The sequence below is a fragment of the Anopheles cruzii genome, chromosome X (genome assembly GCF_943734635.1).
Source record: "Anopheles cruzii chromosome X, idAnoCruzAS_RS32_06, whole genome shotgun sequence".
NCBI lineage: Eukaryota > Metazoa > Arthropoda > Insecta > Diptera > Culicidae > Anopheles > Anopheles cruzii.
Genome location: NC_069143.1, coordinates 665,280 through 690,142, shown reverse-complemented (window position 1 = coordinate 690,142; position 24,863 = coordinate 665,280). Strand labels below are relative to the sequence as shown.

The 24,863-nt window shown below is 40.9% G+C and overlaps 5 protein-coding genes across 19 annotated transcripts; 2 read left to right on the top strand and 3 right to left on the bottom strand.

Moving 5' to 3' along the window:
* Positions 1–519: 519 nt before the first annotated feature.
* On the bottom strand, positions 520–10,693 carry LOC128271500 (protein Mo25). 7 transcript variants are annotated; one of them, XM_053009089.1, is made up of 8 exons: positions 10,555–10,693; positions 6,994–7,383; positions 6,737–6,853; positions 3,775–3,917; positions 3,382–3,715; positions 3,193–3,297; positions 2,899–3,092; positions 520–2,820 (listed from the first exon to the last, which is right to left on the bottom strand). In XM_053009089.1, exons 2-7 carry the CDS (start codon positions 7,120–7,122, stop codon positions 2,913–2,915), a joined length of 1,008 nt encoding a protein of 335 aa, XP_052865049.1. In that variant the 5' UTR covers positions 7,123–7,383; positions 10,555–10,693; the 3' UTR covers positions 520–2,820; positions 2,899–2,912. The 7 variants fall into 7 exon arrangements, with proteins under 7 accessions (XP_052865049.1, XP_052865065.1, XP_052865073.1 ...); XM_053009105.1 differs by having other exon boundaries at positions 520–3,092; positions 6,994–7,222; positions 7,326–7,383; positions 10,555–10,691; XM_053009113.1 differs by having other exon boundaries at positions 520–3,092; positions 6,994–7,189; positions 7,326–7,383; positions 10,555–10,691.
* Positions 10,694–11,996: 1,303 nt separating this feature from the next.
* On the bottom strand, positions 11,997–13,397 carry LOC128268618 (uncharacterized). Of its 3 annotated transcripts, none has more exons than XM_053005755.1 (3): positions 12,957–13,397; positions 12,631–12,901; positions 11,997–12,536 (listed from the first exon to the last, which is right to left on the bottom strand). In XM_053005755.1, exons 1-3 carry the CDS (start codon positions 13,383–13,385, stop codon positions 12,034–12,036), a joined length of 1,203 nt encoding a protein of 400 aa, XP_052861715.1. In that variant the 5' UTR covers positions 13,386–13,397; the 3' UTR covers positions 11,997–12,033. The 3 variants fall into 3 exon arrangements, with proteins under 3 accessions (XP_052861715.1, XP_052861723.1, XP_052861732.1); XM_053005763.1 differs by having other exon boundaries at positions 12,351–12,536; positions 12,612–12,901; XM_053005772.1 differs by having other exon boundaries at positions 12,351–12,536; positions 12,852–12,901.
* A 939-nt stretch (positions 13,398–14,336) lies between these two features.
* LOC128275202 (uncharacterized) lies at positions 14,337–16,442 on the top strand. 2 transcript variants are annotated; one of them, XM_053014669.1, is made up of 3 exons: positions 14,337–14,680; positions 14,753–15,520; positions 15,592–16,442. In XM_053014669.1, exons 1-3 carry the CDS (start codon positions 14,538–14,540, stop codon positions 15,710–15,712), a joined length of 1,032 nt encoding a protein of 343 aa, XP_052870629.1. In that variant the 5' UTR covers positions 14,337–14,537; the 3' UTR covers positions 15,713–16,442. The 2 variants fall into 2 exon arrangements, with proteins under 2 accessions (XP_052870629.1, XP_052869979.1); XM_053014019.1 differs by having other exon boundaries at positions 15,589–16,442.
* A 1,197-nt stretch (positions 16,443–17,639) lies between these two features.
* LOC128274292 (late secretory pathway protein AVL9 homolog) lies at positions 17,640–20,308 on the bottom strand. The gene is made up of 6 exons (XM_053012823.1): positions 20,209–20,308; positions 19,655–20,127; positions 19,389–19,550; positions 18,509–19,311; positions 18,234–18,417; positions 17,640–18,156 (listed from the first exon to the last, which is right to left on the bottom strand). The coding sequence occupies exons 1-6, from the start codon at positions 20,272–20,274 to the stop codon at positions 17,769–17,771; spliced, it is 2,076 nt and encodes a 691-aa protein (XP_052868783.1). The 5' UTR covers positions 20,275–20,308; the 3' UTR covers positions 17,640–17,768.
* Positions 20,309–21,217: 909 nt separating this feature from the next.
* Positions 21,218–24,771, top strand: LOC128273307 (sesquipedalian-1). 6 transcript variants are annotated; one of them, XM_053011359.1, is made up of 4 exons: positions 21,218–21,290; positions 21,358–21,754; positions 21,849–22,154; positions 22,997–24,771. In XM_053011359.1, the coding sequence occupies exons 2-4, from the start codon at positions 21,553–21,555 to the stop codon at positions 23,542–23,544; spliced, it is 1,056 nt and encodes a 351-aa protein (XP_052867319.1). In that variant the 5' UTR covers positions 21,218–21,290; positions 21,358–21,552; the 3' UTR covers positions 23,545–24,771. The 6 variants fall into 6 exon arrangements, 5 of the variants coding, with proteins under 5 accessions (XP_052867319.1, XP_052867592.1, XP_052867515.1 ...); XR_008269259.1 differs by having other exon boundaries at positions 21,219–21,754; positions 22,997–23,603; positions 24,409–24,771; XM_053011632.1 differs by having other exon boundaries at positions 21,219–21,754; positions 24,412–24,771.
* The last annotated feature ends 92 nt before the right edge of the window (positions 24,772–24,863 follow it).

Sequence of the window (24,863 nt, the reverse complement as noted above, 5' to 3'; positions counted from 1 at the left end):
GTGTTTTGGTAATCAGCGGATTTTTCTTCCCACTACTGCAAGCTAACTCTGAATTTCAGACTGCGACGCAGTACATACGTTATCAACCGACAGATCTGGCTCGGATCGCCGATCAACGGTCTAAAGCGCTACGATTATCATCGTTTTTATGTTTGCGAGGAAAGTATCTGTGGCCACTGTGACAAATGTGGGGTTAATGGAACGTGAGGCAATTGGCGATATTAGACTTTTCAGTTAGTTCCATAAGAAATTTAAGTAACGTTTGAATCCAGGGACTGCAATAGGAGATGCAAATAATCTAATGACATGGAAATAAAATGGATACTACACTGCATACTGTAAAAATGAATAGATTCGAAAATTACATTAAACATTAAGAAGTGTTCTGTATAAAAATTGTTATGAACAATGCTAAGTCTTTTCGGATTTAAACTCATTAAATGAAAATTATGACAATTATAAAAGAATGGTTCCAATTCTTTTCACTCAATAAATTGTAATAAAAGGTCAATATCTGTGTGGATGTGCAAACTTTAAATGATTTGTTTTTATTTTGCAAAAGGATATTTGCCTATTGCGTTGCGTTCGTCTCCTACATGCCTTGCCTACTCGAATGAAGGAGGCGTATACATTTTAGCTAGCTGGATCATTTTTATTTCTTTCCCTACACCTTTTTAAATACATAACTCATTTTCTATGTGGTTGTGGCGATTGATTTCGGGGCTATCGACAATCAGGAAAAATATGCGATGATACCTCTGCCCCACAACCATTGCAGCCTTCTGGAGGCATTTTTAGTTTTGACTTGAATAGTTCTTCAAAATAGTTAATTTTATTCCTATACCTGTTGCAGGTATGATGGTGTTGTTGTGCACACGTTTTTCTTACAACCAAGCATTGTGGCCAGCATATGCTTATGTATTATTGCAAACTACGCACACATCTATCGTTCGATCATTCAGACATTTGGCCTTATAACTTTTTAACTTCTTTTCTTCATTTGTATATATCGCGTGATGTGGTCGAAATTGAAAAAAAACAATAATTTGAAACACACTAGGGGCTTCGTATGTCGTCACGAGATTCGGTAATCTCGCTACCCTTGATGTTAGTATTTGTTTACCATTTATCTGCTTATTGTGTTCTTTAAGTCATGTCAAAGAATGTGTAATTTTAAATGATACTTTGTTACATGTAAATAATGCAAACTTATTCTATTGTATTTCTATTATTGCAATTTTAAGAGAAATAGGTACCCAAATATCACAAGATATACATATCCGGCATTATTCAAGATTAGGAATTCTTCCACTATTAATCATCGTTATTTTTTAATTCTTCCGAAGTGCACTTATACACCTAACACCGCGCTAGAAAATCATTTGTTTAACATACTTAAAATACAAAAAAAAAATTTTGCCACGGAACTATTGCACAGACATTTGATATGTACCCTTTCTTTTGATTGATCAACCAAGATATTTTTATCAGGAAATAATTGACCGATAAAAACCAAAGTTTTACTATTTGAAAGTAAACAGATTCAACTACGTGTAAGCATATAGTAAGGATCTCAGCATCACTAGTGATGAACAATATTTGGAAACCAAATTCTGTTAACTGCAAAATGTCTTTGCCAAGATTTCAAAGTACGCTATGAACTGATAAACGAAAAACAAATACTGACTGGCGTTGTGACGTTTTTTGTGGTAGGTTGCACTTGTGAATCCCAGGAAGAATCACACACTTACATAAGTAGAAACATGAAACACTAAATAAATTATGTAATATACAATAATCTTGGGAAAGTTTGTAAAGTACGCCGCATTGCCTAAATTATTGGTTGATCATCCCAATTAGCGAATGGTAGGTACAATTTTTGATGAATTTCTTAAATTAGGATTATTTTCGTGAAACAAAGTTACAATTTTTGTAGTCATTTTCTAATACTCCTATTTTCGAACTCGCTAGATGGGTAAGGATGAAGGAAGACCGTCTTTTCATCATAGCTTAGATCCGAATTTCGCTCTTGTTTGCCCTAATCTGGAACATAGGTGGTCTGTCTATGATTTTTGTGGAGGTAAACTTCATTTGAGTAGTTTTTAAATTGCTATTGCAGCACCCTGAATATTGTTATAAAAATATAACAAAAATAAAATAAAAAGAAAGGAAACATTTGTAGAAAAAAAGGGCTTTTGTGTTTGACGAAGAACTAATACTTCCGGACTATGCCTTCGGTTAGTTTCACTTCAAAAACGGCACCTTTAGCGAGGTACCAAAAAGGCGATTATCATTGTAAAAATAATAAAAATAAAAATTAATGTCATATTTGGGCTCCATATAGATGGAACTTTTGAGGATTGTTAAGTGATTAGCAATTAAAGACCAACCTAGCTTCTCGTGTTGTGATCACCAGTGAAAGGTGAATGTTTTATTATTTTATTTCCAATTTGAGTCAGCTTTTTAATTTTATCTAATGATTTAACTTGTCAGAGAAACTCAGGTTTGGTCGAATTAAATTTAGTTACTCGTGGCGAGGACAATATTGATTGTCCTATGGTGGCTCATACACCCCATCACAGGTTTCACACAACTATGTTCAAATTGAGGTTGTTTACCCAAGACAAAAGAAATCAATATTAACATCAATATTTGCTACAATAATCTATGCAATGCTAAATTGCTAATAATGATAAACGTCAACTTATCAGGCGGACGGAGCGACGAGTTTAGCACACACAGGCGGAACATCATTACCTTCTCTAATGCTAACACCATCACCGGCAGCAAAAACATCCAACAAACCCATAAACTAAAATTCTACTGAACATGAGAAGAGAAAAAGATAATAGATGGTTGTGACGAAAGCAATGAAAAATTTCGTAGCGTCGCTCGCACCAGAAACTCTTCTATTAGTCGGATGCTGGTCTTAGCTCCTTGATCTGTTTGATCAGGTAAGCTTTCTCATCGTTAAATTGTTCATCTTCGGAGCGATCGGTGTGGAAACGCGTTAGAAAATCAACCAGCTTCTCTTGGTTACGCAACAATATGTCGAGAATCGGCTTCGGCTTGTTCGGGTTAGCCACAAAAACCTGCAAAGATGATGTGAAGAAGACACACAAATTAGAGAACCGACTCACTTGAACTATTGACAGGTCCACAAATCTCCTGGAAATGTTCCAAATTTCTTACCTTGAAGACGTGAAACGCTTCGAACTGTATGTTACGAGATTTTTCCTTTAGCATGTTCATCATTAGTTTCAGGTTGTCGGGGTTGGAAATATACTTTGTCATAACCTAAGCATCCACATTAAAATTAAAATAAGTATAAATATACTGTCACAAGCACCCTTCAATAAAAGTAACATAGTGTACACTTACCGTAAAGTTATGCCGGTCGAGTAGCAATTCACCGAGTAGCTTAAGGCTCTGGCGCCGTGTGACGTAGTTCTCTGAGTTAAGCAACTGCTCGTAATGTGTGAACACCTTGTCATAGTTTTGCTCAAGAAACTCAGCGCATAGGATTTTGTGGCGAGTGAGCAACTCTTTAAAGGTAGAAAATGCGTCGGACGCGATATCAAACGTCGAAACCTCGACGTAACGGAAAAAGTTGAAGAATTCGTTCGAGTGTAACATAATCTTGGCAAGTGCTTCGTAGCGAGCGCACTCACGCAACATCGTGCCGCAGTTGAGTGCAATCTCCTGGTGCTCGTAGCTTAAAGAACCAGTCAATCAATGTAGAGACAACTTGCGCTGGAAACGCCGTATACGTACCCAGCCATTAGGGTGAAAAGAATTTCAGGTTTTGTGCAGATATACTCAACAGTCGGCGAACGGGTGCCAATCTGTCGTCTCAGGACGTTGTTGAATATCTGCGCCACATCTTTCTTGCCCTCGAAATCAATACGGTTAAGATTCTGCCAACAAAGATAGAAAAAATTGAGTGGTTTAATAAAAGAAAACTGAAACAATAGGCGCAAGTGTAGGAATTTTATTTATTTACTATAAAAATTAGACAATGTGCAACAAAGCCTAGCCAGTTCAGGCAGTTCAGGCCAAGCCTTGCCAGGTGAAGCAGTTCTGATCTCCATGTCATGCCGACGTCTTACTTGTCGAGCAGGAACAGATAGATCTAACTTGGCAAGTAGTTGAGGTGCGTCAATAGAACACGACAAAAGTTTCAAAACAAACATAGCCTGAGCAGACAGTCTCCTATGCTCAAGCGTCCTCAGACCGAGCAATAGGCAACGCGTGTTGTAGTTAGACACATTGCCGGTGCCATACCAACCCAGCCTGAGCGTAGCTGCTCTAGTGAACCTACATTACTACTTACTTACTTATCCGGCTACAACCGCCGAGCGGTCTTTGCCTGTTTGTTTGTTTGTTTTATTTGATTATAGAGACTTTGAGCCGCAATGGCCTAGGCATTCATCTCTTTTATATACTAGCCTAACTACTACTATATCTAGCTTATTTCTATCTTTATAGGCTATTTAGATCGATTCCAGTGGGGTCTTGTTTTATACGAATCAGATATTTTGTGGTGAAATTAGAATTCCCTACAGAAAGATATTTTACTACCAAAAAAAAAATATCTGATTTGCCCTACTCTGCCTCCACTTCATCAAATCCAACTCATATAATATGTTTTAATTTAGGTTTATATAGGTTTATAATATAGTGATAATAAATAGACTAAACTATTGGAATTGATTCCAGTAGTGTCTAGTTTAAGTCGAATCAGAGGGTCTTTGCCTGCTTTAAGGAATTTTTCCACCGCTCGCGGTCGAGAGCCTTCGTCCACCACATATCAATACCGGCCGATATCGCGTCCCGGTCGACGCAATCTCTCCATCTCACACGGGGCCTACCACGCCCCCTCTGTCCCTCCGGACGGCCTAAGTGGACTTTACAGGTTGGTTCATCGTCCGCCATTCTCATAACATGACCAGCCCACCGGAGCCTGGCGAGACGCACACGCTGCACGACAGAGAGGTCGTCGTACATTGCGTACAGCTCGCTGTTGTAGCGGCTCCTCCATCGTCCCTCCTCACATACGGGGCCAAATATCAATCTGAGCATCTTCCTCTGGGACGCGGGTAGAGGGTTTCGTCAGTTTTCGATAATGTCCATGTCTCAGATGCGTATGTGAGTACTGGGATTATGAAGGTTCTGTATAATCCCAGCTTCGACCGTCGCGACACGAGATGTGAGCGAAATAGTTTCCTCAGACTATAGTATGACCTGTTGGCTGCTAACACCATGGCGCGAATCTCTTCAGTTATGTCGTTATTGGTGTTAACTTTTGACCCTAGATAGGTGAAGCTCGGGACGACCTCGAACTTTCGGTCACCTATTAGTACGTCACGTTCGGGTCTCCTCTATGCTTGGTGGCAGGAGCAAATTTGTATCCACCAGTGGAGCTTCTGGTTGCTTAGTAAATTGGTCGTTGAGTAATTCATCAAAATGCTGGGCCCATCGCGAGAGGACCTCTGGCGGGTTACTGATCAGATTTCCAACCTTGTCGCGACAGCAAGTGACCTTAGGTATGAAGTTGTTTCGGTGACCTGCTACCGCTTTGTAAAATTGTCTTGTGGGTCCGTATCGCACTCTGTTTTCTTCAAGTTCACATATTTTTTTATCTTCCCACAATCGCTTCTTTTTCTTATGAACTTGCTTCTCTGTTCTCCTGAGCTTCTTGTATTCCCTTACGCTGTCCCGCGTCCTGCGCCTGCCTATCATTGCTCTGTACGCAATGTTCTTTTGTTCTGTCACATGTCTACACTCATCGTCGAACCAGCCAGATCTGGTCTTACCACGACGCGTGCCCAAGACTTCTTGGGCACAACTCTCTATAAATGTTCTTAGAGCGTTCCATCTCTCGCTCGTAGTTGCTTCATCGCATAGTCGTTTAGTTTAGTGCAACTCCCTAATGGCCTGTTTGTACAACTCTTGCATCCGCTCTTGTTTCAGGAAGTCCGTATTGTATCGAGTCTGTGTGTTATTCCCGCTCGTTGTACTTCTGCGAGTTATTCTACATCGGATCACTGCACCAACCAGGTAGTGATCTGAGTCGATGTTGGCCCCTCGAAAGGTTCTGACGTTTAACAGACTCGATTGATGCCGCCGATCGATCAATACGTGATCTATTTGATTGGAACTAGCTCCATCCGGGGACACCCACGTAGCTTTGTGGATGTACTTCCAATCACCAGGTTCCTTGCGGATGCAAAATTGATCAATCTGCAACCATTATCGTTACTTTCACTGTATAGACTGTGAAGACCGGTGTATTGGCGATACACCGGCTCCCTACCGACTTAACCGAACCGAACCTACATTATATGGACTCAATACGGTCGCACCAGAGAACAGTACGGAACTTTAAGACAGGCCACAGCACGAAACTCAGAAGACATACGTTGAACGAAGCCCAAAATACGGTTAGCGCGAAAAATCAAATCGGCATAGTGAGCAGTCAGTCTTGGTCGCGCACCAACGTCACACCATAAGTCACGAATCACATCAGCTCGAGGAACAACTGCTGAGCCAATGCTATAGCTGTATTTAGTTGGAACTGAACGCTTAGTAAATGGGGTGACATGGCACTTGCTGACATTAAGGGGCATGCCGGTACAATCACACCAAGATACGAAACGATCAAGCATACAATATAATATAGCAGGAATAATAGACTGTCTCCATACGAAGACTTTTAAATATACTTGTCTGTTACCTGGATTAAAAGGAGCAGCAGATTGGTACTATACAATTCGTGTGCCAGTTGTGAGACTCCAATTTCCGCGTGTGGTTCAGCTTCGGATGTGCCGTAGAGCATATTTTTTATAAGTACCTTGAAAAATATGATAGAACAAAAAAGATTTCAAAAGCAGCGCATAGAAGAATCGTGAACAATAGTAACATGTCATTGAGGTAAAGTAGAGGGTTACAAAGTTTGTTACGTGGCTTGACTGATGTTGGTCATAAACTTACCAGATTCTTGCTGACATCTTCCTGCGCCTTCTCTGCCTTTTTATCGCCGCGCTCGAGTGAAGACACCGCTTCTTTGAGCGCCTTCACTAATTCCTGGGGGCTTTTCTGCGATTTCCCGAACAGTGGCATTCTGAGTGTTACGGGATTGAAATGATGGCTGGATAGTTATGTGTTGCAATTGTCGGGTAGATCTTGGCTAGCGTTGGTAGCGATGGGGAAACAATTTGGTCTCCGGGTCGGTGGAGGAATAAAAACAAATTACAAGGCTTCACAGTTGCTTCAACAAAGGCGGCACAAGGGCAGAATTGCTTCAAACGTTGGGTTTCTTTTACCTATTTTGTTATCGTTTGTTATTGGGAGATATTTTTTATTTAATTGAAGCCTGGTCGTCTGAAAGCAGAAAAATAACATATTACACGTCACTTTCACGATAAATCTTGTATTTTTTAAAGGGATCGTGATAGTATGGGCATGTAGATGTGGCGATGCAATTGGCAAAGGAATTGGGAAGTAACGCTCAACGTACAGTCACGACGCTCTGTGCTTCAATGTGCGAAACATAATGTTGCTATTTTCGCAAGAGCCTACACCTCCTGCCAAAATGACACCTCTCCATGCTGTCAAAATTTAGAACCTCCCGTTTAAGTTTACAGTGTGATAAATATTCTGTCGTGTTTGTTTTGGTTTAATGGAATTGCGAACATGACCTATCTCTGCCCATTAATAAGGTACTTCCCTTAACAAGTCCTTGAACCACATGCAAATAATATTTAACATTTCAGCATGCACCTATAACCGCATCTAGACAGGGTGCAATAACAGCCGTGAAATGTATCAACCCTAGCGCAACTTTATGCAATCAAGCAACACACAACACACAGAATGTAAAGATGGCGTAGTGCCACAATTTCAAATTGTTTTCTTAAATAGTAAACAAACCCTGGTTACCTTTCTTAGGTCAACATTCTCTAACACACACAAAACATTTTACACATCTTTGCGTGCAGAACCCAGTGTTTCGCAATCGAAGGTGTGGGTTATGCCTTCTTTCACTGATGAATGGCGCAACATACATCGCAAAAACATCTGTTAGGAGCCCGATACTCGATTGAAAGCACAGCAATGGGCAAAACAAAACGAAGATTAAAATATCATAAATTACGATGACTTTTCCATTGCAAATACTTTCTATCATTCTGTATCCTTTTGTTTGTGCGCCTGTTATAATGAAAAAAAAATTGAGCAGAGGCACCGTGAGCGTGTGTCTGTGAAAAAGTACTGTGGTAATACATTCGTCATTAGCTGGTATGATAATGCAATTTTGCTATTAAATATTTTTTGATCAATAAAATGACACTCCCGGAGGAAGTAAACAGATTTAGCGAGTCCAAAGCTGTCTATTATCTGACATTTACAAGAACTCTGTTTTGCTTTGTTGAAAGACAACCTTCATGCAAAAGACATTTTTACTTAAGCACTCTTCAGACAGCGAGCTGAAAGTTCGGATCAACCAAAGTTGTGACCGACGGCTTCACACTGCCGTCGACGAAGTTGGAACCGTCATTTCGCCGCTGTCGTTCGGGGGAAAACATTGAGACACCTTGTGTATTTTAAAACTAATCGAAGTCTACTCAATTGAGGTTTTTTTGTATCACAAGCATGCAAAATAATTTTAATTTAATTATTAATTGTAATTCAAACACAAATTCATCATAAAACTGTTTTAATTCTCGCATCAAAACTCAATGTCTTGAACTTGCAAATATAAACACACATAATCTGTCAAAAAACAAAACACCCCGAAATATTTCGCCCCGTCCACCACACTTCCAACTATACGAACCTTGGCGAGCCCAAGTTGTATATTTTATGACTTTTACTTTCGGCGACGTAACTTTACGCCGTTGCCTGTGTGAAGTGTCCCCCCCATACAATCCCATACAAGACAACGCAATTTGCCGTTACGAACTTTCATTTCCCGAACGCACGTCGGCTGTCTGCAGAGTGCTTTAAAGATGCTGGTACCTACGGAAACCAGCTGGCAGCAGAAAAATTTCAAATGAAACATATGTATTAGCATGTGTTAGTGGTCCAAGTTCACAAATGCTGTTGTACATTGCTACCTGACGCAACATCTCTTTGCGCACATGGTGCGCTCGACTTTTCTTACTCTTTCTCTCCCCCTCCACCTAGTAACATTCTCTTATGTTCTATCTCCTTGTATATTTTCTATTTCTATAAGATACGACAGTTTTCACGATAGTTTTGTGAAGATTAATAACGAAAAATTCTTCCATCCATCTTCCAAATTTAATTTCTGGTAGAAAACGAACGAACAAGGACGTGTAGAAAAGAAGATAGGCTGACCGCAACAAAACCCAAACAAGAAAATTGTCGTTTTCCATCTTTTTCTCTTTTAGCTAAAGTTCTAGAATTACCCCAAACGCAAGAAAATGCTCCTTTTCTACAGTACTTGCATTGGAAATAGTAACGTAAAATAAAAGCTTCCGTTTACCCTTTTGTCTAGTTCATATATCACAACCGATCAACACCTTCTTGTCCACAGTACACTACGCACCAAATGGTTCGATGAAAAACCAGATTCTGACGCTAATCAGGGACCATTGTATGGAAAGACTATAACCATGGCTGTTCAAATCTATACATTCGTGGCTCGTCCGAAGATCATCCGGAAGATCTGACGGAAATCGTCAGTTCGAACGGTGCATATCTCAACAATATGCCTAAATTTTAATTGTTTTTTAACACGGCTCTGCCCGTTCTAATAATAATAAACTATATACAAAGAATTAGCTCCGTTCCTCCGTACACCGAGTGAGGTTGTCGTTGTGTTATTTATGTCGTAAGGTGTTATTTAATGAACAGAGCATCTCTGATTAGGTATCGCCTGGCAATCATGTGGGCATGATGCGGCAATTGATATTATTGTGCCGAGGTTTCGACGTCTTGAGTTTTACGCTGTTTAGTTTTAGACACATTCGTTTCTCTTTCTGAATTGTACATTCGTTCAAGTGCATTTCCACTGTAATCATAGCACAGAGGATCCGAATTATTGGCAGCCATCGCCATGCGATTAGTTTGTGAAAGCGAAGACGACAGCACAAATAGAAGAAAAAAAACACTGGATGAGCCACTTCACTGCACATGATTCATAATATACTGTTTCCTCGGTAATAGAACATAGAGGTACCTCACTGTGACATCTTCAGTCGTCATTTTGTTTTGTGTTTGTATTCGAGCAACAAGCGAATAAAAAAGAACAAACAACAAATTTTGGGTTCCAAAACTCGTTGTTTGGTTTCACTAAAGAGTATGCTTCAAAGTTAAACGATTGTTTGCTTATACAATTTTGTTAAATGAAAGATAAGAAACACACCATACAAACATAAACACTCGAAGAAAAGAGGATTAGTCATGTTGCTGCACGGGGAAAGTTATGCCCACACAGACCAGGAGGTCAGTTAATTCCACCAAAACTTAACAATCTCAATGTCGTGCACAAATTAGCCTTAGTAATTAGTACTCATTCGTATCAATTACCCGGAAAATAATCAGTTTTATATCCGGAAACTTTAACGCCGCGCGAACCACTTTTCAACGAAAAATCACTGCATACACGACCGATTTTGGCACCAGTGGAACGATTTTTTCGTGTCGGTATGGCGGACACAGAATGACAGTGACCACGATGGACAAAACCGTATTTGTGTTTGTACGCGTGTGACTCAGGCACGCGAGGCAGGAGGCAGTGTACGGACGAATGGTAGGTGGTAGGTGATTCATGAAAGTAGCTGGTGTCGTTACTACAATTTCATTGATTGCTTTTCCATTTCAAGAATTTCCAAGAGATTACACATAAATCGACGATTAGTTAGGGATTTAAAAACAAACCAGAACGACTGTGGGTTATGTTTTCAAGTGATTATTCACTGCAGTTTTGACGGTTTCTTAATTTCAAGAGTAACAGCTCTTGGTTTGAGGATTGATTTGGGCATTAGTTCGTTGTCTTCACAGCTCGAGTGACAATACTTATTTTTATGCACATGTTATGCCAACGCAGTCATACACCACGAACAACAAGCTCACTAACACTAAAGCGCTCTGCAGACAGCGAGATGAAAGTTGGGACCGACGGCTTCACATCAAATTGCCGAATTTGGGAACGTCATTTCGCCGCTGTCGTTCGGGGGAAAACATTGAGACACCTTGTGTATTTTAAAACTAATCGAAGACTACTCAATTGAGGTTTTTTGTATCACAAGCAATTTTAACTTAATTATTACTTGTAAATCAAACACAAATTAATCATAAAACTGTTTTAATTCTTGCATCAAAACTCAATGGGTCTTGAACTTGCAAATATAAACACACATAATCTGTCAAAAAACAAAACAACCCGAAATATTTCGCCCCAACCACCACACCTCCAAGTATACGAACCTTGACAAATTTGCGAGCCCAAGGCTGTCTCTTCTATGAATTTTACATTCGACGGAGTAACTTGACGCCGTTGCCTGTGTGAAGTGTCCCATACAATCCAATGCAAGACAACGTGTGTTGACGTTCCGAAATTTCATTTCCAAAACGCACTTCGGATGTGTGCTGACACCTTAAAGTCAGTTGCCTGTAAGACTACCGCCTATCGCCTACATAAAATCCTGGGGGTAACTATAGTCAAGGCAGCTCTTTTTACAGGGTTCAATGTAGGATTGCGTCAAAAGAGTTGTCAAAAATGACTGCTATGTACTAATAAAAGACATTCCTGCTGGTTCAGCAGAAATTTACATGGCATTCCTGCGCTAAAACCTCTTCCACTCCGTTTTCGCACGACGTTCTTAAGGCAGACTTTTCCTCCAACCCTCGACGCCACAATATTCACTCTCTGTGTGGTCAAAATCATAAGCCATAGCTAAACTATTCGTCAATGTCTGACGGTTCGGGGAACCAAACGAAATAATTGCAAAACACTGTGTGGTGGAAATGGTTAGAGCTTTCAAAAACTCAATAACATTATGGTGACTAGGATTTATTGTTCGCTTGCATTCGTAAATCTGCCAACGCCCTTTCAATCGAGAAACCAGCCGGTATGTAATTTAGCCGACGAATTGGGGGTTCTTCGCTCGGTTTTCCCTGTTCCGCTGTAGTCGGAGATATCTTGGTATCGATGTCAGAGATTTCCAAGGGTTTCATAGTTGGAATTATCTTGACGTCACCAGCCGGAGCAGAGTTCGTTTGTGTCGCTTTCGACGCATTAGCTCGCTTCTTTTGGACCGCATCGCGCAGTTTTCGTATATTATGTGGAATTGGTGATATATTGATGTTACCGGCGGGAGCAATGTACGTTTTTGTTCCTTCTTTACGTGCATTGCTAAAACCACCCTGTGGAACATTCATCTGCAGAAGGGGCGACACGTCCTTGTGGCTTGGATTATTTTTCATCCAGGTTATTTGTTTGGTCGTATTGTCGATCCCTTCGTTAGTTTGATAGCGACACACGCGCAATGTTCCCAGCTGTAAAATACCTAAAATGCAACAAGAATTAAAGTTATGTGTTATTATAGAGACTTTGAGCTCGGAGCATCATTCGTCTCTCTGACAAGTTTCCGTAGTCCCTACGATTGAAAAACATCGGGTCACTGATCCTCTGATCGACTTGTTGCGGGCAATTTTCGCAGAGAAACTGCGAGACATCGCACCCTTGGTTATCGGTCGACTTGATCGTCATATCACCAAAGTGTACAAGTTCGCCATGCACTACGACTTGTGCCCGCTCTATCATGGACACGCTTAACGCCAATTCCAGGAGTGTTTCCATCATGGACACTGCTCCCGCGTACCATTGGTTTCCCATGCGGAGAGGGGCGTCGTCCATCGAGTAATTCCTGGGCTGGAACAAGAATTTGACAAGAACATTTTCTACTTTTCACGGTTTATTATGCTACCTCCAAAGGGAAAATATTCATCAGCGCTCCTCGCTTCGCGTGCGCCGGCTCGGTCTTGAATTCCTCCGGCAGTGGTCGCACATACTCAGGGCTAGATTGGATGGGTATTCCTTCGTCCAGCGCCCAAAGCCGGTAGATCCGTTTGTTGCCTATACAGATAATAACTTCGTCCACCACACACCGGTTCCAGTATTGTTGCACGGTATTGTATACTGCCACAACGTTTCCCGGAATCTCCGCGACATTGGGTCCCTTTACCGTCTGCGCTAGGATGTACTGGCCACCGTACAATACCTCACACTTATCGTTGAGTTTTACAGAGAACTCGTATTGCTCATTTTCCGGCATGCAGGCCGCATTCGGTTTGTACCAGAAACAATGTGGATTAATGTAGTGCGTAACGGTGATACCTTCTGCCACAACGTCCATGACTGTAACACAAGGAGGTGCAACCCCAACTAAATAAATAAATGAAATGACAGCGATGTAGAAACATGTTCTTACATGTTTAGCACATGGGGTAAAAAGTCCCGAGCCTAAGTAAGAAAATGCGGCTTTTTTGTTTTGTTTTCTGGTGTTACCCCACCACCTTGTGGGAGCTGCCTCCTCGAGGACATCCCCACTCGAGTACTAGAGGCGACCGTGTAAACGCGGAGCGAGCACGGCAGGCGACCCGGCAGCACTGCCGAAGTTGACAGTCGCCCCGTATCCGGAAACCTTCGTTCTCTATTTCGTCGCTCGATTGGTACAGACGTGCTCAGTCAACGCTCCCGAACCGTAACCTCTTAATCAACGTGTAAGGGCCGAAGTCCACAAAGTGTGAAAAATCATTATCGTTTTGATAATAAAATAAATAGCATAAACATCCTTCATGCTAAAACCTCATTTGGCCGGCCACACCATTCAGCATCATCGGTGTCTCTACGGACACGTTTGAAGTCAGAAAAAATCATCGTGTTATTGTTGTTTCTGACGGAGCGGAGTCCCTTTAAAACTTTTCAAGCCATTGCTTCGCTGGAACGGAATCATTCCATCCCACAAGATGCATTGTTTTGAAAGTAGACAAAAGTAGTGGTGCTCTGAGCACAGAAACTAGCAAACTTATGAGTAGAGTAGCATGAAATGAAAAAAATGAAAATGAAAATGAAATATAAACGGCTTTTTTTTAGGGTTAGTACTATCTGACAAAGCGAGGAATCCAATAAGACTGTGCTATTTATAGGTTGGGCTCGGACTTTTCAGCCCATGTGTTAGATACCTCGCGGACTTTATGTAGGTAAGCTACGGCCGTGCTATTGGGCAAATGACTTTAGCTATCTCAATTAGCCGTGCCGTGGCCTTAAAGACTCATGTTTTGTTTGCTAAAAGCTGAAGATATTGTTTCATACCGTGCGTTTTCTCGGAGTTGGAAGAAGCTGCAAGCGTCAGCCAAAAGATTGCCGGTGTAATCATAAGTTACAATTGCACCGCACTGGGCAACCTCTACCCACATAGAGACGAATGTTTGGCTATTTTGCAGCTCAGTCTCTATAATACACCAACCAACCAACCTCTACCCACAAGAAGAAAGATTGTGGAAGTATGAAAAGAGTAAACTGGGGAAGGTTTTCTGATGAAGATTCGGAAAGGAAGGAAGTGCAGAATAATGATATCATCCTACCGATCAGTAAGATGGTCAAGTTTCAGCAAATCAAGCTGCCATACACAATTACCAAAGCAAAAAGGTATGTCGTTTGCTTATTTAATCTTAATGGTAGGATTTTCTCCAAGTAATAATATTTCAATGGTTAATGTAGAGTGCCGCTAAAGAACTCCCTCGTAACGCAGACGGTGGAAGTGATGAAGCAAACCGAGATGATACAAACGCTTATCGATACGTATTCAACGAAGTCAGGGTGCAGTTACATATTAAACCCATGCCAGCTGATGCCAACCGTTCATTTTCCCGCTAATAATGTGGCTGATCTGACGCGAAACGAGCTAGTGACTCGCCCGTTTTGGTTTGTACCGGCGACTAGCACCGGGTTCACGCGAGGCGAATCTAAAAACCACGTTAAACTTTCGTACCCAGTGGTGATGCAGGCGTTGAAGAAAGCCGCTTGCGGATTGCTGTGTATGGCGGGCTTTTCAGAAATTAATGAGTCCGCTTTGATTATGATAGTGGATGGTTTGGACCAGCATTTGCGGTTGTTGGTGGATTCGTTGCGTTCGGTGCTAACGGCGCACGGTGAAGAACTTGGCACCTTACCGAACGTATTGATGCTTGAGCGGATGTATAATTGGATCGGACGATCGAGTTTATGCGAGCTGCATAACTACAACAAGATAAATGCTTTCAAAAATCGCCACGAGGTGCGCGAGTTTCGTGAAATCTTCCAGGAATACGACCGACTATTGCAGGAAAATCAGTTGTCGGTTCAGAACATGCAGCAGAAGCTGGGAGAAATAAAGGAGGACGACTATATGAACTTTCTTGATCCACAATCCCATTCGCCCAGCGGAACTACCATCGATGGGTCAGCAATAAATATTATTAACTTTATCAATGGTGAAACGATGAATGGGTAAGTGTGATTTAAAAACTCTTGTAGTGAAAACATTTTCCCCATACGTCATTGTTCATTCCGTATAGCAGTTTTAAAGAGATGCTGGACGTGGAGCTGCATGAGTCAAACAGCGCACAAGACTCACAGGATCACCAGAATCAACAGCTTTATTTGGAGTCAAACTATGCAACTACAACCGACAACACATGAAATTTTGTTTTGAGACTACCAGAACGCCTTGCAATGAAATTCTGGAACCCACTTATTTAATGATATTATTTAATGAACATATAGCAATTTTCCATAACATGGGAAAGTCTCCTAGACGAATTGTTTTAAATTCATTTTGTCATCATCATCATCATTACCTGGCAGCTACAACCTTCGAGCGATCCTGGCATGCAAAAGAGACTCCCTGTTAAGTATGTTAAGAAGCACAATTGTCGTTTTTGGGTTTCGGAAAACTCACACGTCGTTCAAGAGAGGCCAAAGCCAATCTAGCATACAGAGACAGCGTCCCACAATAAATATTTTGCGTCCCATCTTCTGAAATCGAATAATCAGCAGAAATGGTGTTTTTAATTGGCCTCCAAGAAAGAAGCGGCGATTTGACATCATTGGACTGTTATCTTTGGGGATCGGTGAAAGGCAAATGTTATGCGAACAAATCAGCAACCATTCACGACCTCAAGACTCGAGACCCAAATTCAAATTCCTGTTGGCGAGATAGGGCCAGATACAATCGAGAATGTACTCAAAAATTGGTCGACCGAATAAGCTACCGCCAAGCCAAAAGTATTGGCCAAAATTGTTTTTCATAAAAAAATGTCTTGATTGCCCCATTCCAATAAATGTTCTAATAAACATGTGAAAATATTAGGCCGTTTTTTTATAACCAAATGAAAAAAAAAAATCTTACGTGGTCTACTAGTAGTCGGGGTTACTTGTACAAATAGACGACAATTTTATTTTCAATCATGAATAAATCAAAGGAATTTTCCAATTTTTTCTAACGGTGTTTTAGTTTCATGTTGATGCAATGTTTCAGTTTGCATGAAAGAAGTGGGTGACTTCATGCAAAACATTTCCAAACCCTAAATATGTTGAGCATAAACGGACTAGTACGTTCTTAAAAATAAAAAAAAAACATTTAATAACGTTCATCGCTAAATCAAAAGTATTTAGAAATATTCTATGCTTTACTAACTAGAAACAACGAACTAGCAGTCGGTGAAGGGACCAGCAGGTTAAACTAACAGATTAAGAACGAGAACTAATAGTAGATAGCGATCACTTACTAAGGAATGAATGAAATTACAACAACCACTCTCTGAGGTATAGAGTTAAATCAGTTCAACGATATCTGGAGGGCCAGACGAACCGTAAATCCGAGCGTAAATTGTCAAATCGATCCCGTTTATGTCAAACCGTATATGAATCCGCAGACTCATAAACGATTTGACGTTAAAGATTAATGTCAAATCGTTTTTTTTCGCTTCGTGTGGCCCTCCAGTATCGCTAAGATAAAGTCTAATAAAAAGTAAACAGTACCCATGACATCTGCAAGTACTGGTTTGAAATAAAACATTCCAGAACTATGTTGAAGGTATACCTTAAATTTATAGGTAGGCTTTTAGCTATAGTTATACACCTCAAGCCTTATGCGGTTTTAGTAAACAAATTGGTATTCAATGGAGTTATCGACGTCCTGTACTATGTAAATTAATGTAAAATGAAATAAAATGAAGGACAATTGGGTGCAAAATTAGCAACTTTCTAAATATTAAACCGTGCCTTACTGATCGTTTCATTTCCCAAACAAGGAATAGAATCATATCATCGAAGTGCGTTAATAATATTTGGTTGTTTGCTTTTAGATCGATTAATTGGTAACATACCTGTATTAGAACCGTACATATTTAAAGTTCGCTGAGATTAGATTATAGTCGTTGCAAATATTGCATCCGTTCTTTGAGTACATTTTCTATGAACGAGTCTGACTCGACTTAGTAGCAGAAACTACGATCTAGACAACCAGAGACAGTTGGAAGAATAAATGAACCTCTGCCTTAATAGTCTTTTAGGAACACAAAAACGTCGATTTTCTTATTTTAACACAAAACAAACGTGGATCGTTTAATGCATTGTAATGAGGCGAATTGCTGACGTAAAACCCACAGATATCGCGCTGAGTGTAGCGTTTACTAAAATACTGGAATTCTGACACAACGGTGCTTGCTCACTGAAGGGAAACCACTTTTGTGGTTCACGGCTCTTGGTTCAGTAATTCTGCCTCTTTGCCGATTTCGATCACAGCTTTCCTGTCCATTACTTGTTGCTGAGAAGCAAACTCTAACTTCGCTACTGTAGTCGGAGTGGAGGTGGCACCGTGGCATGTTTGGTTTTCGTTTACCAACTCTCCTTCGCGTTCGTTTTCGTCATCTTTAAGACCGCATTCGACGGCGGCGACGGATGCATTGTTTGCTTGTTGAGAGATCGTTGATAGAAGGGAGTCACCTACCGGCGGTGCTGTAACCGAAGTCCACCAACTAGAGAAGGCGCCCTTTGCCGTGGTCAGTGCGCCACCAACGACTCGGCTTGTACTGATAACGGCCTGGTTTAGTTTTCTACCTCCTTCGGTATTCTGTATCGTTCTAAAAAGAATCATTATGAAATGGTAAAAACACAGTAAATGGAAATCACACTATTCTCACTTGTTGATATTACTTACTGTGCGATTTTAAGCTTCATATCGGTAATGGAGAGCGTACCGGCGAACGGATGGCCCGTGTGCAGGCTGTCGAAAGGAGGCACGACACCTCCTCCCATCCGTTTGTACCATTCGTCGTAACAGTAAGTTGCTTTGAACGCAGCCATGAAGTGAACATTAAAATGTTCAAATTCTTTGCTACCCTCTTTGATTAATAATAAGAAACAAGTAAGCATATGAAAAATTGAAATTTAATTCAATGTCGTTTCATGGTATTAAAACGTCACTCTACTCACCGGTATTTAGTGATGATTTAAGCAACGCCACCGTGTAACCATACAGCTGCTCCCGTATCCAACTCTCACTGCCCTCGGCATCTTCCCGAGGTGTTTGTACGTTTCGTAAGACAAAATCGACGAATCGTAGATCCTCGGTGCTTAGTTGTATCTGACGCTTGGTATCAAGATCGAGCGCGTCGATGACCATGTTCTCAATGTCGATCATTACGTCCGCCAGCTGGCGTTTGTGTTGAAAGAGTACATTCGACGCACCAATGATGTAGCCCTTAACCGATGGGTCGGATAGCAGATCCATGTACGGTAGTGAGAGATACGGTAAACATAGGTAGCCGTCGTGAAATATGTGCAAAGGAGCACCCCATTCCTCTGAATCAATCGCGCACAGACTAGAAAAGTTCGACGCTATCGTGTCGACACTTGTTTCACGAACAAGTGTTTGTGCATTGGTCGGAAGCCAAACTTTCGTTCCATCATCGTCCCCTTTCATCACTGACGAAGGTTGCGATGATGAGGAACTGATCGAGGCTGATCTACCTCGTTCAAGGTTGAACTCCTTGGTGCTGTCGACACCACGCCTGTCAACATCGTCACCATCGTCTTTCATATGCTGCACACTTTCTAATATAAGTGCCTCTTCTTTTGCCTCGTGACAATTATTTTCTGTTTGTATATCCTCTTGATGGTAGTTCTGACCAGGTTGTCCGGCGACCAAACTTGAAGAGTTCGGTTGTGACGTGCTGCTCTGCATTATTCCTTCATCGCCAACCAGTGTACTAAGTGTCTGCATCGATCGAGATATTCTGTCAATAGAGAATTATATCGTTCACACAAGTGCCCATTAAAGCATAGAACAACTAGATTTCAATATGTAACTCACTTCACACAAGCCACCTGTTGAAAGCCATTGCTAATAAGCTCGGGGTGGAGTGATGCGATGCCCAGTATCAATGCACACATAGGTTTTACCGGCGAACCAAAGCAAACCACACGCTTCTGCAACAAGAGCAGCTTGAACAAAATTAATATTTTGTGCCTCCACCTGGGAAATAAGAATGAGCGACGAAAGGTTTAGTGATGGTACGTAGAACGTTGTAACGTTGATGTCGTTAACAGGAAAGATAAGCACATTTGCACATCACTTACTTTAGCAACAGTTCTCGCAAAGGTATTCCTATAAAGTGCAGCCGCGACGGAGCAATATCTCTTGGTTCTAGACAAATCAAACAGGCGTTCAGTTGTTCAAATGCTTTCACTAAGATGTCAGTGGAAGAAAAATCGCCCTGCTCGAAGAACGCGCGCGCTATCAGCGAGAGCTTTACCTCGACATAGCCGTAGATAGGTATAGAGAGTAGAGCACACACCGCCTTTTGGACGGTGCTGCGAGTGAGATCAGCCGTACGGATTTTCACGTCCTCTATGGCTATCTGGCGATAGCAAGAAATGCCGTACACAGACTTTTGCGGGTCAACCAGACTAGGAAGATTGAAGCAGACGAAATCACTACTGAAATTATGAGACCCATCCGGTAAAGCAAGCGTTGGTAGATACTTCCAACCCGAAGGGCACTCGTTTTTGCCAAGCGTGCCGGCCACCAGTGGTGGATAAGAGAATTCTACCTACAGAAGAAAGTTGTTGGATCATGATTATTGAAACAGTATCTTATAAACAATCCGTCGTTGAAAATCTTGTATTTGTACCTGGCATCCTTTTTTGTGATGAAATCCCACTACAATAACGTGCAAGACCGGATTTTCAATCTCCATCTCGATAGTTTGTTCCTTGCTTTGCGAATGATACTTGTCCTGCCGCTAGCATCATCGAACTACCAAACATTGGCAAACCGTAGCATTCCCCGATGAGATACGGAAAACGATCAAACTAGAGCTGTCAGCTTTGCAACAGTGGTAAAGTTTGAATAGTGCAGTTTAATCTAAGCTAGAACAGATTCCACCGAAAGAGTAAAACTTATACTGTCATTGATAGAAAGTGTTTGACACCGGAACATTCGGGACCTCCGAGCTGTTACCAATCTGAACTCTACAACGAGGCACAACAAATCGACAGAATGTGTCGACAGGATGCAATGAACCTCTTTGTCACTTTCTACTACCCTTTACTAAAAATTCTACACACATCCTACAATAGATAACAGAGCGCGAGCCGTTTTTCTGGTTATTTAGTTTGCTGGTTGTTCGTAATCTTTATTCTCTAACATTTATCATTATCAAAACATTTAGATTGTAATCGAGGAGTTTAATTTGTTCATCTTTGAAACTATTATCTTTTTCGACTTTTTTTCTGCACATCTCGTATGCATGAGCTCTACATTTGTTTATCTCTTGCTTCATACAAGAACATTCCTGAAGGGTTTGATGTAGTTAAAAATCGTAATTTCGTTAGAAACCTTGGTGAACAATTATGCTTTTAATGCATCTGCTTCATGCAAATATATTTTAAGATGATTTATTATTCTTTGACGCTACGGGTTTGTGGTTGTTTCATCAATTCTTCCAATTCAGCAGTATCATGATCATTTTAATTTATGTATATTTTTCTCACATTCCAATTCGATGACATGTTTTCGTTGATCATTTTTGACAAATACCCGCCTTCGCGCCACTAGAGGAAACTTCGTTCTTCACTTGTTTCTTTAGGTGAAATGGTTTGTTTTCATGGCTGCGCACCTGGTTTGAGCTGTTACCATTTGTTTTCTGTCCTACGGATCACGAATCATAATGTTCGTTGCCAGATTGACGTGCTGCAGATTGAGTCCGGAATGGTTGGTAGATGAACGTGGATCGCATAATTTCGCCTACGATGGGCAAATTAAAATCAAATTGTTTCAGTGACATTGACAAGAACTACAGGGAGGAAATCTTTTAAAGAGAACAAGAAGCAAACATACAACCAATCGATCTTAACTGACGTAATAATCTGCGGCTCGAAGCAGTGTGTTACAAAGTTTACTTTTTGTTTTATAACATTTTTTGTGCACTGTTAAAACGTAAAAGATTGTTGGCAGGACAACGCCCAACGCGAATATGAAAATCAACGAAAAAAATCTGTGCATGTTTGCCACAACCCCACCAGTCGATCTAGAAGGTTGGCTAAACAAGCGGGGCGAGATGAACAAGAGTTGGCAGCGGCGATGGTTTGTACTTAAAGGAAATTTACTGTTTTATTTCGAAAAGCGGGGTGACAAAGAACCGCTTGGTATGATCATATTGGAAGGTTGCACTGTCGGTGAGTGAGCATCCGGTAACCACCGCCGTGTATAAACGGGGTGTCCATTTTTGCCATTCTTTAAACTACTGATGACTTTTATCATACCTCTTAGAGCTGGCCGAAGAAGGCGAGCAGTACTGTTTTCAGGTCATCTTCCACGGTCCAAACAATCGCACGTACTACCTAAGTACGGAATCACAGTCTAACATGGAGCAATGGATGAAGGCGCTCACCTGCGCCGGATACGATTACATGAAGCTCATGGTAGCTGAGCTGCAGCGGCAATTGGACGAGATTGAGGGACAGTGCCGGGAAAAAACGCCGGACACGACACCACTGCCACCCCCTAAGGCGCCTCCCAGACGACAGAATCCTTTCAACACACCCACACTAACCACCGAGTATGCCTCAAATGCAGGTAAGATCGCTGGCTTCGTATGTAAGATGAAAAATAGGATTTCGTGAAAAAGTATCATAAAATGTATTAATGTGTCTTACAATATTAATCATCAAACAGTTATGATCATAATCAGCTAAACCACATAGTAATCAATAAAATCAACTAACAAATCCCACTTTCCCTATTTGGTAATTCCCTATGGTAATCAATACAATAATTTATTTGAATTAACGCCTAAAAATACTTAAGTGCAGGTCTTTCGCATATGAAACTCTGATACAAACTACTAGTATGGCCGGAAAATTCAATAAAAAAAATCATATTTCTATTGTTTTCTCAGCGTATTGTACACTGAGAGAAAGCGGCGTTTTAAAAACGTCTCATGCTCATTTGGCGCTAAAGATAGATTTTTAATTGTCATCCCGCACTACCCATAACATTTTATCCTTGTTACGAAAAAACGCAACACATGTCCCAATGAGTTAGTTTAACATGTTAAGCTTCCGAGCGATTGGGTTTTTTTTTTGAGTGGGATTTGTTTGCGAACAATAGCAAAGCCCACCCTTTTCTTGTCGCCTTGGGTTGCGACATTAAACTGCGGCTGTTGTACATATCCTCCTCCAACAGCAATCACACCGCCTGGTACTTTCTTTGTCTTTGTCTCTTTCCATGCTATACACTCTGGACCATACATCTCTATACTTATTGTATTCTATACCCTATTTGTCGAAATCATCGATAAATTAATTTACTTCTGATTCGTCGCTTGAACTGAATCTAATTGTCGAAACGGGTTGGTGTTATCAATTCGTAAAATCTCTCTTCGAAACCCTTCGCCTCCCATCTACACCTTTATGTAGCTTTCGGCAGCATCAGCAGTGACAAATCTTCTACTTGGATTAACGGAACAGCTACACAACAACCGCCTACATTCAACCCTACGGGAGATGAATCAGGAGTCGTGGAAGATCCTTCGCCTTCGACTGTCGTCTTAGACTTCGTGGAACCGAAAGCGGCCGTTACTGCAGCACACTTCTCATACAAAGAACTAATGACACCGACCTCGGTTAGCATGCCAGTATCTAGCATTGATGGGCACCTAACTAGCGTCCGAGACAACGGCAAATGGTCAACCAGTGAAGAAGAACGACGTAGTGGGTGTCTCGTACAAACAGATGAAAAAAGCGATTTTAAAATTGGGAGAGAAAAATCGATAACGATTGAAGCTTCTGAGGACCATTCGGATGGTGGCCAAAAGGATATCTTATTAGGTGATGTTTCAACCGCAGCAACCCACTACTCTTTCGAAACGATGCACTCGACTCTTGGGATTCCGATTTTAGCTGATTTGAGCAAATGGAATAAAAACCTCCAGGTTCAGCACCAACAGAGCAAGGAACACCAGTAGGAGGAAGGAAGCATATAGCCAATTCTTTTCAACGTTGTCGTTGTGCACGAGTTTTTTCGGTAACGACTTCAACTTCAGTCAAAGTGTTCATGGTGGAAGAAAATGAAGCATGTAGAATGACAATTATTTTCAGACCGTGTTGGCACGTTCTGTTAACACCAACGACGAACAGGAAGTAAGGATATGAAAATTAAGCCACACTTCAGTGCAAATATTGACAATGTGCTCCTAAAAAGATAAATTGTATTGCGTAGATGGAGATTTTTTGACAAATTCTTCATGTGGGAATATGACTAATCAAAGACAACTTCAAAACTACGTGATGTATTCCAATAGATGTTTCATGTTATTGTTTTGGTTCCGCTGTTGTATTTACAACATCTATAATATACTCAAAAAGTCAAAGATGTTAGAGTTTCCGATGCATTGGGAAACTGTTACTAAAATTGGAAGCAGACAAGGAGTTTTGCAGCAGGCATGTTGTGCTTGCTTATTTCGTCATGTTACGTCGAATTAATCATATAAATAAGAAAACCTGTGCTAAAATACAACTAATCTCGCAACTTACATTATTTTGATAGTTCTCTTTCTCCAATCCTTGAGCTATTTCTGATTATCTGGAGAGAACATTATGTAGTTAGCTTCAACTTTACATTTCAATGTGTTTTTAATGGTGGAAATGATTGGAACGTAATTCTTATGAAGCTAACGAGCAGCACTGAAGAGTAGAAGTTTGAATTCGTTTCGCTTCATTCGTTGTGTATGCAAGTCCATTATGGTGACGCAGTCATCATTCATCACCATTCTTATCAGATTCGTTGTCCTCGTCATCGTAATTATTATTACATTATCTCCCCTTTTCAGCAGCTGCCAAACGTGGTCGAAAGCGGAAGCCTCTCGAATCGCACCTGTAGTTTAAGAGCTTCCAACGTCACTTTGCTGCCATAGGGTATCGCAATACAAGTTTATCTTACTTTTGCCCGCTGTTGTGTCTGGAGTAAAGCAGATTATCAGGATTACAAAACATGTAGCAAAACAAAAGTAAGCAATTTATTGCCAGGAAAAGCTAAGTTTGATCGGAGAAAAACTAAGACCGAATGGGGGAAAAAGAAGACCGATTGATAATATTTTCTTTTTATTGTAAGTAACATTTTAAGTAGCAACCGTGTTCTCGTGCCAAAAAACAATTTTATCGAGCACTTGAAGTAAAAATAAAATAACACGATCGTAAAAAACTATTTACCAGCTTTAAATTTGGTTGGAGGGGGGGGGGGGTTTCGGGGATTTCTTGCAAGGTTCTTGATAGCATTTGTTACTAT